This window comes from Myotis davidii, unplaced genomic scaffold, assembly GCF_000327345.1.
Source record: "Myotis davidii unplaced genomic scaffold, ASM32734v1 scaffold291, whole genome shotgun sequence".
Taxonomy (NCBI): Eukaryota; Metazoa; Chordata; class Mammalia; order Chiroptera; family Vespertilionidae; genus Myotis; species Myotis davidii.
Window position 1 is genome coordinate 212,957 of NW_006283142.1, and position 14,809 is coordinate 227,765.

At 37.4% G+C, this 14,809-nt stretch overlaps 1 protein-coding gene across 8 annotated transcripts in view; it reads right to left on the reverse strand.

Annotated features, from left to right (window-relative positions):
* The window catches only part of ZNF711 (zinc finger protein 711), a 42,191-nt gene that overhangs the window by 19,733 nt on the left and 7,649 nt on the right, over window positions 1-14,809 (reverse strand). For all 8 annotated transcript variants that reach the window (XM_006753466.2, XM_006753464.2, XM_015562937.1 and 5 more), the window contains one exon: window positions 9,006-9,557. In XM_006753466.2, coding sequence (XP_006753529.1) covers window positions 9,006-9,557 — 552 coding nt within the window. The remainder of the gene's footprint in view (window positions 1-9,005; window positions 9,558-14,809) is intronic.

Sequence of the window (14,809 nt, forward strand, 5' to 3'; positions counted from 1 at the left end):
GACTGATACAACCATTATGGAGTCTGGTGAATCCTCAAAAATTCAATAGAGCCACCATACAACTTAGCAATTCCTCTCTTGAGTATATACCTGAAAAACTTGAAATCATGTATTCACAAAAACATATGCACCCTATGTTTATTGCAGCATTATTCACTGTGGCCCAGACATGGAAACAACCAGTGTCCTACAATAGAGGACTAGATAAAGATTTGGTACATATACACAATGGAATACTACTCATCCATAAGAAAGAATGAAATAGCACCATTTACAACATGGATGGATGGATCTTGGGAATATTATGTTAAGTGAAATAAGTCAATCAGAAAAATCTAAGAACCATATGATTTCACTCATATGTGAGATATAAAACTGAAATTCGTGAACACAAACAGCAGTGTGGTGGTTGCCAGAAGGAATGGGGTAGGGTGAGGAGGGGGTCCTAATATATGTTGACTGGAGAAGATTTGACTGTGTGTGGTGGGCACACGGTACAATATACAGATTTTGTAACATAGAAACCTACACCTGAAAACTATATGTTCATGTTGACCAATGTCACCTTAATAAATTTAATCTAAAAATCTAAATAGGTCAAAGTCTAGATTTTCCCTACCTCACTTTGAAATTTTATACATACATTTTCAAAAATAGTCCTTTTGCCTTTCAAAATGGTGAAAAACAATAAATTCCAGAAATTCTTTTACAAGGAAAAGTTTAAATTTGTGATTAAATATAAACTTAATACTATTTAAGTGTTCAAACTATTTGTCTATGACAGAAAGCACCAAAATTATCAATATAAACAAGTTAAATATTTTCATTCCTTCATAGCTTCTAATTCTGTTTCTTCATTTCTGGCAAATATTTTTGGGAATCAATGAAACAGATTCAAAAAAAAAAAAAAAAAAGATGAAGCCCGGCTCACATGGCTCAGTGGTTGAGTGTTGAGCTATGAACCAGGAGGTCATGGTTCAACTCCTGGTCAAGGCACATGCATAGATTGTGGGTTCGATCCCCAGCATGAGGCATGCAGGAGGCAGCCGATCAATGATTCTCATCATTGATGTTTCCAACTCTCTCCCTTCATCTCTGAAATCAATTTTAAAAAAAGATGATGAAGTATATATTATTGGTTTAATAGCTTTTTTTTTAAAATAGTGTATTATGCTCAGTGAAATAAGTCTGTCAGAGAAATACCATAGGATTTCACTTATATTTGGAATTAAAGAACAGAATAAACAAAATTGAAATAGAATCATAGACAGAGAATGGACTGGGCTTTCCCAGAGGGGGTGGGGCATGGGAAACTGGAAGAGGTGAAGGAATTAAGAAGTACAAACTTGTAGTTACAAAAGTCATAGGAGATGCAAAGTACAGCATAGAGAATATAGTCAATAATATTGCAATAACTATTTATGGTGCCAGTTTATTTCCGGGCACTCTATTCTGTTCCATTGATCTTTATGTTTTTATGCCAGAACCAAGTTGTTTTGTCCTTGTAGTATAGCTTGATATCAGGTATTTTGGTAACTCCAACTTTGTTCCTCTTTCTCAAGATTGCTGAGACTATTCGGGTTCTCTTATGGATACGTGTAAATTTTTTTGATTATTTCTTCTAGTTCTGTGAAATACACTGATGGTATGTGATAGGAATGGTACTAAGTCTATAGGTTGATTTGGTTAGCATTGATATTTTAATGATGTTAATTCTTCCTATCTATGATGGCAGTTTATGCTTCCATTTATTTGTATTTTCTTCTATTTTTTTCTTCAGTATCTTACAATTTTCCCAGTATAGGTCTTTTACCTCCTTGGCTAAATCTATTCCTACATTATTTCTCTTTTTGATGCAGTTGTGAATGGGATAACATTACCTTCACTTTTTCATAATTCATTATTGTTGTATAAAAATGGAACCAATTTCTGAATATTAACTTTGTACTCTGATAGTTTAATAAATTCATGTATCAGTTCTAGTAGTTTTTGGTGGAATTTTTAGGGTTTTCTATATACAGCATCATGTCATCTGCAAATGATGACATTATTATTTCTTCCTTTCCAATTCAGATGCCTTATATTTCTTCTTCTTGTCTGACTGCTTGTGACTAGGACTTCCAGTACTATCTATAACAGTGATGGCGAACCTTTTGAGCTTGGCGTGTCAGCATTTTGAAAAACCCTAATTTAACTCTGGTGCCGTGTCACATATAGAAATTTTTTGATATTTGCAACCATAGCAAAACAAAGAGTTATATCTTTGATATTTATTTTATATATTTAAATGCCATTTAACAAAGAAAAATCAACCAAAAAAATGAGTTCGTGTGTCACCTCTGACATGCATGTCATAGGTTCGCCATCACTTATCTATAATAATAAAAGCATAATATGCTAATTAGACTGGACGTCTCTTTGGACTACCTTCCTTCTAGAGAGAGCCAGGGTTGCGAGCGAGGGAAGCCCAGGTCCCGGGTGCCAGATGGACGCCAGTGCCAGCAGCTGGGGGAAGGAAGGCCTACTCTTGCACAAATTTCATGCATCGGGCCTCCAGTGTTGAATAAGTGGTGAAAGCAGATATCCCTGGCTTGTTCCTGATCTTAAGGAAAACATGTTAAGTTTTTCATCACTGTGATCTTGGCTGTGGGTTTGTCATAAACATCCTTTATTATGTTGAGGTATGTTCCCTGTATTCCCACTTTGCTGAAAATTTTTATCATAAATGGGTGCTAGATTTTACCAAATAATTTTTCTACATCTATTGATATGATTTTTATCCTTCATCTTGTTTATGTGATGTATCATGTTTACTGATTTGCAGATATTGCATGACCCTTGCATCCCAGGAATAAATCCCATTTGATCATGGTGTATGAGTTTTTTAATGTATTACCAGATATGATTTAATACTTTGTTGAGGGTTTTTGCATCTATGTTCATCAGGGATACTGGCCTATAATTTTATTTTTTAGTTCCTTTATCTAGTTTTGGAATTAGATAACCCTTATTTTATATGCTTGGCTATATAAAATAAACTTGCAAGTCTTCCCTCCTCTTGAATTTTTTTGGAATACTTTGAGAATAGGTGTTAATTCTTTGAATGTTTGGTACTATTCACCTGTGAAGCCACCTAGTCCAGGACTTTTGTTTGCTGGGAGTTTTTATTACTGCTTTGATTTCATTAGTTTTAATTAGTCTGTTCAGATTTTTCTATTTCTTTTGTTTTAAAAAACTGATGATAATTTTATGTTGTGACTCAACTTTTCTTTTTATTTAATTTTTTTAAATGTTGACATTATTGCAGGTGTTCCCCTTCAAACCCATCTTTGTCCATCTCCACCCTCTCCAGCAACTCCCTTCCTTGGCCTTTACCAAATTATTGTCCATGTCCATGGGGTATGCACATGTTCTTTAGCTATTTCCTTCACCTTTTTTATCCAGTCATCACCCACCCTGCACCCCTTGGGCACCAGCCAGCGTGTTCCACATATTCATGCTTCTGGTTCCATTTTGTTCATCATTCCACATATTAGTGAGATAATCTGTTCCTTATTGTTCTTTTTTGTTAATTCTCACCAGAGGATATTTTTCCATTGGTTTTTAAACAGAGTGGCAAGGAGGTGGTGAGACAGCGAAAGAGAAACTTCAATATGAGAGAGACACATCAATTTGTTGCCTCTTGCACATGCTCCGATCAGGGCCAGGGATCACGCCTGCAACCTAGGTACATGCCCTTGACAAGAATCGAACCCAGGACCCTTCAGACTGCAGGTCGAAGCTCTATCCACTGAGGCAAACTGGCTACAGCTGTTTCTTCTTGAATCATTTTTGGAGAATAGTATGTTTCCAGGAATTTATCCATTCCTTCCAGATTATCCAACTTCTTGGCATTTGGTTGTTCATATTTTCTTATAATCCTTTGTATTTCTGTGATGTCAGATGTTACTTCCCCTCTTTCATTTCTGATTTTATTTATGAGGGTCCTCTTTTTTTCTTAATGATTCTGATTAAAGGTTTATCAATCTTGTTTATCTTGTCAAGAATCAGTTCTTGGTTTCATTGATCTTTTGTATTGTTTTTTAGACTCCCTTTCATTTATTTCCACTCTGATCTTTACTTCTGTCCTTCTACTAACTTTGCCTTTGTTGTTCTTTTTCTAGTTCCTTTAAGTATAAAGTTAGTTTGAGATCTTTTTTGCTTTGTGAAGTACATTCAAGGTCAACTGCCATCCACTGGGTGCTCTGGGACTTTTGTGGTAGAGTAGTGTCTCAAGGAGTCTTTAGGGTAAGGCCAGCAGAGATCATCAGGCCCAAAGAGATCAAGATTTGTCCATGAGTAGGGAGGGCTCTGAATAGGAACCGTGGCACCAGTTGGAAGTGAGAGGGAAAAATGGACTCCACCCAAGAGCAACACAATTCATTTTTTTCTCAGAGTATGCCCGGACTTCCTGGAATATGTTCTGCACCTAGGGACCAGGCTGGCCAAGTTCACTGACAATACTGCAGGATCATCAGGAATTGGGAGGGTAGAGATAGTGGTTCTCCTATTGTTGAGCTAGTGGACCTCCCTTGAGGTGGGAATCAAAGCTACCCTTACATGCCAGGGGCTGCTCTGTTGCTCTGGCAGGGGTGCAGGGGAAGGGAGGTTGTGGGTGGCAAGGGTTGGGGGAGGGGTTCCTCTGCTCTGGCAAAGGAGGTGAGGGGATAGCAACTCGGTGTATGTATGGGGAGATGGTGGAGGGGGTTAGGGGAAGGGGCTCAATTGTTTGAGGAAAGGGGAATAAGATAGGTGCAGCAACTCTTTTGTGTGTGGTAGTGTGTGTGTCTGTGTGTGTATGAAAGAGAGAGAGAGAAAGAAAGAGAGAAAACGGCAGTGTGATGGAAGCAGTGTGGTGGAGGGGGGGTGCTGCTAGCAGTTGGGGGAAAGGGTAAGGTTGAGGTGGTGGTGGCAACAGCTAAGGCACCACTTCCTGCTCTATTACCCAATGCACATAGGGCCACTGTTCTTAGCAATCAATGACTTTATAAATAGATCCTCAAAGACTCTTCTTAATGCATTTAGTATTCAAAATACCTCAAATTCAAACTTAACCTTTTTGCTTGTTATAAGGTTTACAATATTCAAGTCTCACAGTGCTGTTTCTCAACTTATATGGCAATCCACTCAGCAATAAGCAGGTGACATTACATACACGACGGAATTCTGTTAGCACTAAATATAACCTAAATGAATAAGGTGCACTGTTAGCCAACACTGTAAAGTGTTAACGTTCGATATTTTTTTATAAACCATTGACACAATATGATCAAAATTTCATTTTAGCAAAATATGTAACATAACATTCCTTTTTAAAGCTAAGTAGGCTTTCTACTGTACCCCTTTTATGTTACATTCCAAAATTATATGGTGGATATAATATTATCAGTATACGGTGTTTTATGTACCACAGGGATGGGGTCAGGATATGTGTAAAACATTTGTATTTCACAATGCTGAAAAAAAAATTAGTAACATTTTATTACAAAGGTATTCTATACCTAGGTATATACCAAAGAGATCTGAAAACATATAGTTGCACAAAAACATGTACATGATTATTCATGTTGGCATTATTCATTATAGCCAAAAAGTAGAAACAACCCAAACGACTATGATTTATCAAATGGATAAATAAAATGTATATCCATATAATGAATATTACTTGGTAATAAAACTGAAGTACTGACATGCTACATAGATAATCCTTGAAAGCATTATGCTAAGTGAAGGAAGCCAGACACAAGAGGCCACATAGTATACACTTCCATTTCTATGAAAATTTTAGAATAGGCAAACCTATAGTGACAGAAATTGAAGCAGTGGTTACCTAGGGGGCGTTGAAGTGGGGGAGGTGACTGATAAAAGGTATGGGGTTTCCTTGTGCAGTGAAGAAATATTCTACAATTGATTATAGTAATGGTTGTGCAATTCCTTGAATATACTAAAACCACTGAACTGCACATCTTAAAAGGTAAATTGTATGGCATATGAATTATATCTCAACAAAACTATTATAGTAAAAAGATTATAATAGGTATTTACTTTTCTCTTTTACCCATAAAGCTGATGAGGTTGATGTTATCTCCCCTAAAGGCCCTATCAAGATATTGTGCTTTGTATAAAAATATGCTCCTGAAAGAAATACAAACAGATTTTATAGGTCAAAAGTAATTTAAATGCAGCATATTAATTCATCATTTAAAGGAACTTCCCTCCTTCAGCGATGCTTTTTATAAAGGAAATCAGCACTTATAAATGTCTTAATGGGTGTTTGGTATTTTAGAGAAAAACAAACCTAGGGTAACTTTTGTCTTAGATAAAGTTATGCTATTAATATCCAAGTTACTTTTATCTTTATTGTAGAAAGTATTATAGACTAGAGGCCTGGCGTAGATTTGTGCACTGGTGGGGTCCCTTGGGCTGGCCTGAAGATTGGGCCAAAACTGGCCCAGTGCATGGATTATTACACCAGTGGGGTCCCTAGGCCTGGTCTGTGGGGATCAGGCAGAAACTGGCTTTCCAACATCCCCCGAGGGGTTCCAGATTGCGAAGGCACAGGCCAGGCCGAGGGACCCCACCAGTGCACAAATTTGTACCAGTGCACTCGGGGCCAAAGAGGGACCGCGGAAAAACGCCACAGTGTGTCCAGCCCATCTCACCCAGACCCCAGCAGCAAGCTAACCTATTGTTCGGAGGGTCTGCCCCCTGGTGGTCAGTGCGTGTCATAGTGACTGGTCGAACTGACAGTCGGGCACTTAGCATATTAGGCTTTTATTATATAGGATGGTCCCCTTTTATCCTAATTGACCCCCTCCAGCCTACTACCACCCCCTCCCCAGGCTTTCACCACACTATTGTCTATGTCCATGGGTTATGCATATATGCATATAAGTTCTTTGGTTATTCTCTTCCCACCCCCTCCCTTCCCTCTGGTATACATCAGTCTGTTGCATGCTTCAGTGTCTCTGGCTCTATTTTGCTCATCAGTTTATTTTGTTCATTAGAGTCCACATATAAATGACATTATGTGATACTCATCTTTCTCTCACTGGCTTATGTCACTTAGCATAATACTCTCCAGGTCCCTCCATGCTGTCTCAAATATTAAGAGATCTTTCCTTTTTACAGATGCATAGTATACCATTGCATAAATATACCATAGTTCTTTAATTCATTCATCTACTGTTGGGCACTTGGGCTGTTTCCAGAGCTTAGCTATCGTAAATAACACTGCCATAAACACAGGAGTACATATATTCTTTCTGATTGGTGTTTCAGGCTTCTTAGACTATAATCCTAGCAGTGGGATCACTGGATCAAATGGCAGTTCCATTTTTAATTTTTTGAGTAAAGTCCACACTGTTTTCCATAGTGGCTGTACCTGTCTGCCTTCCTACCAGCAGTGTACTAGGGTTCTTTATATTTGTATATCCTGCTTTCCAAAATTAAAAAATGCTTAAGTTTTAAAGGGATTTTTTAAAATGTTGCTGTTTCTCTACTAATGAATAAGGAATTCATTAATCCCTAGTTTAAATTCCTCTTAGAATGACCCTGCTGCAGTTCCAATATTATTCAAGCAATATACTTTTAAAAATAAATAATTTTCAGCCTACTTAGAGTAGGACAGAAATTCTCTGCATTTGTCAATATAATATCAACATAAATAATAGAAACTAAAATATTCTAGAAACTTAAAAAGACCCTTTTATAGAATCAAATTATAGATGATATGTTAAGGGATGACTATTTACATTACATATATTTAAATTTTAGACCATGTTAACACTAAAGAGTTTAATTTGACAAGTACCCATTTTAAAGGCATAATGAATTTGTGTTGGTACAGAAAGACTACTGACTTTGCCATACCATGTTATACAAACATAACTGTAGGTTGTTTTTTTATGTAAGGTTAAATGTAAATATGGAGTTGCTTTAGTAATCCACATTAGTTTAAAAAGAGATAGTAACATTTACAGTCTTTTAGTAGCTTGAATCATTCCCTTAAAAACAATGTAAATATTCAAAATTGCATAGAGAAAAAAGTTAACACACTAGACTTCATAATCATATTTAAAATTAAAGTAATCTAATTTTTTTCATTTTAAATTCACTGATACACACATATAATAATCACTGTATACATACTTACATACATACATATACTCTAGCTCCGAATCAACCATTTTGTAATTTTATGAAGAAAAGAACAAAAATCCTCTATGGAAAAGTGAAGTCTTTACCTAAGCTTTACTACTTCCAGCATGATCCCTTCAAATTTATAATGTATAGACCCACTTCTATCTCTAGCTCCATCTATAACTTATCATTAGATTTTTATTATTGTTGCTATTCAGGCAAACGCACCACTTAGAATGAGAACAAGATATTTCTATCTTCCTCCTCCAGATAGAGTGTCTTAAGGACATCGTAAAGCAGTCTGAAATAAACACACATATTTACACAAACAGAAAAAAACACACAGGGAAAATTGTAGAACACAATCTGAGTTTATAATTTACTTTTCAAGTGTTGCATAAAAACTAATTATACATTTTTGAACATATTATGCTTAAATTCCTAAGCAAAACTGAACAACTCCAATACCTGCCATATTAAAAGTAAAGCAATGGCTATCTAAAATAAATTTCCCATTTTAAAATATATACATTTACCATTAAAATTCTGTATCAGTTAATGTTCTTGCTGTACTTTCCAAATCTATATTTCTGTTCTAAGATATTACTAAATTATGTTATTTTATTTTGGATATGAATATTCATTCAGTAAATTAAAAATATGAGCAAATTCAAAAAAGCATGTCAACGATAGTTTTGAAAATTTTCTTTTTAAAAAAATTACCCCCATGATTTTTATTGAGTAAATCCCTCATCTCACAAAAACTTTCCAGGTTATATATAAATCAATCTCTCAAGTACTTATGAACTTTATGTTCCACTTACATGATATCATTAAGTAGTCTTCAGAAGTGCTCTTGACATCCTCCTCCTCCTCATCATCATCATCTTCAGTTTTAATAGTAACTGTAGATCCAGGAACACCACCAGCTGTTTGAATCACAGTTTCTGAATCTGAATTAGTTACAAGAACCTCCTCCGATACCATTGTGGGAGAGTCAACTCCTGAAACACAATCTTGGACCACATGTTCTAAGTGTCCATCAGGACCAGTAACAATGTCAGCCACAAAAACCTGCTCAGGTACTCTAACGGCTTCTGTAATTAGCTCAGAAGTCAAGATGTGATCACTATCATCTTCCTCTATATCCTCTTCAATAGCGACATCAGCTTCAAGTACAGCTTCAGGAACAATTACACCTTCTGTTACTACATCGGTCTCAGTGATGATATCAGGCCCATGAACAACTTCAGCTGCAAGGCCATGATCAAGAGTTATCCCATCATCTGTGACAACATCAGAAACTAATACAGCCTCAGGAACTGAAACAACAATATGGTCTCCATCGATATGCGCAGTACCAGCCATTCCAGCCACTATAATATAAACAATTATTCAAAAAGTAGTTATATTAATAGTTAAAAGAACTGTACTTAATATGTTAGATGACATAAAATATTTTAAGTAAGAAATAGTCCTGGCCAAACTATCATTAAAAAAAAAACACACTGATAATTAGAATGTAATAAAAACCATCACCAATCAGGAAGGGGGTGAAAACAATGTTCGCAAAATCTAAATTAGAACCTTAAAAATGATGTATTTTATTTTCAAGTAAAACATAAAGTCACAGTGAGATATCACTACACACCAATTAGAACAATTGAAATAAAAAAACAAATAACAGCACAGGTTAGTGAGGATGTGGAGAAAGTTGATATCTCATATTTTGCTGGTGGGAATGTAAAATGTAGCAGACACTCTGGAAAATAGTTTGGCTTATTTTTCTTATAAAACTAAACATGTACTTACCATACAACCCAACACTTGGCTCTAGGGAATTTTCCACAAAATTATTAAAACATATGTTTATACAAAAAAACTACACATAAATATTCATAACAGCTCATAGTAACTATTACTCATAGTAGCAAAAAATTGAAAATAATACAAATGTCTTTCAGCAATGAATGGTTTTCTAAGCCAATTCTGGCACATCCTTACTATGGAATACTACTCAGCAATAAAAAAGGGACTAACCACTGCTACATTCAACAACCTGAATGAATCTCCAAAAAATTATGCTGAATGCAAAAAGGCAATTACCAAAGTTTACAATACTGTATAATGTATAAATGGAATAACTTCTATAGCATTCACAAAATAAAAAAAACTACACAGCTGGAGAATAGATTAGCAGCTGCCAAGTGCGGGTATGTGTGTGTGAATGTATTGGCATAGCATATATATGGTAATGGAACAGTTTGTATCTTCATTGGGATGGTGTTTACACAAATCTATATGTGGGTTAAAACTACATAGAATTATACACACGCACACACAAATGTACGTAGAAAAAATGGTAACAACTGAATGAAGTCTGTACTCTACTTAATAGCAATGCACCAATATTAATTTCCTGGTTACGATATTACTAGAGGCCTGATGCATGACATTTGTGCACTGGTGAAGGGGGGTGTCCCCCAGCCCATCCTGCACCCTTTAGCAGTCCGGGAGTTCCTGGGGGATGTCCAACTGATGTCTTAGGCCCCATGGGGAGCAGGCCTAAGCCGCAGTCGGACATCCTTAGTGCTACTGCGGAGGCGGGAGAGGCTCCTGCCACCGCTGTTGCGCTTGCTAGCCATCAGCCCCGCTTGTGACTGATTGGCGCACTGACCACTAGGGGGCAGCTCCTGTGTTGAGCGTCTGCCCTCTGGTGGTCAGTGCACACCATAGCAACCGGTCATTCTGCTGTTTGGTCAATTTGCATATTACCCTTTGATTATATAGGACAACAGCTCATGGTAACTTAGTTATAACGGTATCACCATTGGAAGAAGATGAGTAAAGGGTAAATGGGAACCTATGTATTATTTTTCTACTTCTGGCGAGACCAGTATTTTTAAAAATTAAAATTAAAGTAAAAAGTAAACAAACATAAAAAGTGCTAGCTCATATGTTAAATTAGGTGAATTTAAAATGACAAGCTTAATGTATTATAAAGTATGTATTACAAGCATAAAAGTTCCTAAACTTCCTCATCTTATCCTAAATAATAAAAGCGTAATATGCAACTCAACCAAACTGCAGAATGACTGGTCACTATCATGCACACTAACCACCAGGGGGCAGATGCTCAACACAGGAGCTGCCCCCTGGTGGTCAGTGCACTTCCACAGGGGAAGCACTGCTCACCCAGAAACCAGGCTCACAGCTGGCGAGTGCAGCGGTGGTGGCGGGAGCCTCTCCTGCCTCCACTGCATGTGGGCAGTAAGGAGCGAGGGGTCCCAGACTGCGAAAGGGCGCAGGCCGGGCTGAGGGATGCCCCCTTCCCAGTGCACGAATCTTGTTCACTGGCCCTCTAGTAAGAAATAAAGCCTCCTTTGACACCTGATTGTGGGGGATACAACAAACTATTTTCACACAAAGATTTCTTTTGATAAAATATTATATGTATGGCCCTCGCTGGTTTGGCTCAGTAGAGAGTGTCGGCCTGCAGACTGAAAGGTCCTGGGTTTGATTCTGGTCAAGGGCATGTACCTCAGTTACAGGCTTGATCTCCAGCCCATCAGGATGTGTGCTGGAGGCAACCAATTGATATGCCTCTCTCACATCAATGTTTCTCTCTCTCTCTCCCTCTCCTTACTACTCTGTCTAAAAATCAATGGAAAAAACATCCTCAGGTGAGGATTAACACACACAAAAATTATACATATGGATTCCAAAATGTATTATATTCTAAATTAATCTGTAAGGAAAAAAGGGTTTAAATAACTTGGGCACCATGGTAAACATCAGCTTCTACTTCCCTTGTGAAAGTGTGAAATTTTCCTTCATGATTTCTGTTAAATTATGCCTCCCTCAGTAAACAATTTAATAAAGTTTGTGGACCAGATTATAACAAATTATCTGTAAGAATCCAGTACAAACCTTTTTCCATACAACGATCACTTTCTATAAAGTAACTAGAGCCCCGGTGCACATACCTGTGCACCAGTGGGGTCCCTCAGCCTGGCCTGCGCCCTGTCACAATCTGGGATCCCTGGGGGATGTAGTAGTGCGTGAAGCGGCAGATGGCCAGGGAGGAGCCCAAGCCCAGGCTGGGCGCTGCTCCCGCTCATCCTGGCCATGCTGCTACGGAGGCGAGAGGGTTGCGCTGCCGCAGCTGTGCTTGCCAGCCGTGAGGCTGACTGTGGGAGCACACTGACCACTAGGGGGGAGCTTCTACGCTGAGCGCCTGCCCCCTGGTGGTCAATGCGCTTCATAGCGAATGGTCGTTCAGTGGCTTAGGCTTTTCTATATATAGACTAGAGGCCTGGTGCACAAAATTCATGCATTGGGGGTCCCCTCAGCCCAGCCTGCACCATCTCCAATCCGGGACTCCTCGAGTTTGGCCCGATCCTGGAGATAGGGCCTAAACCGCCAGTTGGACATCCCTCTCACAATCCAGACACCAGCCTGATCACCCCTAACTGCCCCCCCCTGCTGGCTTGGTTGCCCCCACCCGCCCCCACTGCGGGCCTGGTTGCCCCACGCAGCCTCCTTGTTCAGTTGTTTGGTTGTCCCTCGCTAACCCCCCTGCCGGCCTGGTCGTAAGCAGCCATCTTGTAAGGACGTGAGGGTTAATTTGCATATTAGCTCTTTATTATATATGATTATTATATATGATGATACCTGAAAGAGTGCTATTTGCTATAGAGTATTCACTATTATAAACCAATTCATTATGGCAGTTAGTTAACAAGTTTGGTAGGAGACCAATGGACACTGTTAATACCCTAATCCATAAAAAAATAAAATAAATAGAAGTGAGAAGGGAAAGCTGCCTTTTAATCCTTCTGTATCCATCTAACTATTCTCAAACTGTCACCTAAATCACTACATTACCCTAAAAGAACAGGGCCTCAATCTTGAAATCTAGTAGACAAAAGGAGTGTGTATACAAGTAGTTCTTTCTCTTTACTTGTTACTCCAGTGGCCATTTTGGAGACAGGGAGGGCAGGTTTCAAATTTAGCATTCAACCAAACTGTCAATATCATTTTTTTCAAGGAAAATGTAAATGTTAAGTCTACAAAATGAACAGTATGAAAATTCTATGTATATAAACAATACATTAATATTTTATAAAACTTCTTCACAATTCAAACTTAAATTATAGGAAATTCCATTTATTTTAGAACACTGCTGGAGGTTAGTTTGGTTCTTGAGAGTAGACATTAGGAAAGGATGGTATAATGCTAGTGCTGGCCTGAGTTCAGATTAACCTGGTTAGGAAGATTCTAAAACAGATGGAGTGTTTTTCTGTTCACTTAGCCTCTACTCTAGTAGGAACTTACAGATCAAAATAAATCCTATCTAAACCAAAATATATCCAAATATTCTTTCTTACCCTGAACTAGATAATCTCAAAGAGCTTAGACTAAGAATCAATGAGTTTTCCACAGGGTACTGGTAGATTACTCAGACCAAGATCCAAGACTTCTATTAAATTTTGCTCTTTCTTCTTCAACTCATCTGTTAGATTCCTTTGAATTTTTAAACAGTCACACATTTACCTATACAACAGCTATATTTATTGAGCACTGACTATGCACCAAGCAACTTGCTAATGCTTTTTCATACATTATCTCACTTAAGCCTCAGAACAACCGTATAATAAGGTGAGTTGTTATTATCCCCATTTTAAACAAGAACTATGGTTAAGAGTGGTTAAATGAGCTTGCCCTAGGCTCAAGCTGGGAACTAAACTCTTTGACTCCAGACTCAACTTTATTTTTTTAAATATATATTTATTGATTTCAGAGAGGAAGGGAGAAAAGGAGACAGAAACATCCATGATGAGAAACATTGATCAGTTGCCTCCTGAATTCCCCCTACCAGGCATTGAGCCCACAACCTGGGCATGTGCCCTGACCAGCAATCAAACCTTGACCTCCTGGTTCATAGGTTGACACTCAACCACTTAGCTACACCAGAGGGCTAGACTTTATTTTTATACTCTTTAGAAGAGAAGAAAATTTATTTACCCTAGAAACTTTTTAAAAGATTTTATAGGATTAACCTAACTACTAAAGGAATAGTTTGAGAAAGAATAAAAATATTGATCATTTACATTTCAAAGCATTTAGTAAGCAGCATTAAAGGGCATTAATAATTTATCTCACTAGGTAACAAAATTATATACAGTAAGAAAAAATCATTTAAAAAGTATGACATAAATTAGATAACCAGGTAACAGTAAGAAACAAGTAATCACTTTAAGCATTTCCAATTTACCAAAGTTATTTCATTTAAATGTGAATACTTGGAATTTCACTATGGGGTAGCATAATATTTGGTATTTGTTAGGTCTACCTTGGGCCATTGTCTAAGGTTGTTTTTCTATTTAAGTCCCAAAGCAACATAGACTTTCTGCAGCAATAAAATCTTAACAAACTATTAAATTCAGTAGCACAGATTCCAAGGACAACCATTCTACTGAAACATGACAAGGTTATTACATAATTTGTTGTAAATATCAAATATCCTTAAAAAACTAGTGTAATTAAAAAACTAATTTAATTTCTGAATTAAATTCATGTTTCAGATTCTTTTTCCCCCCAAATAAAAAATGTTAAACTCTTTTAT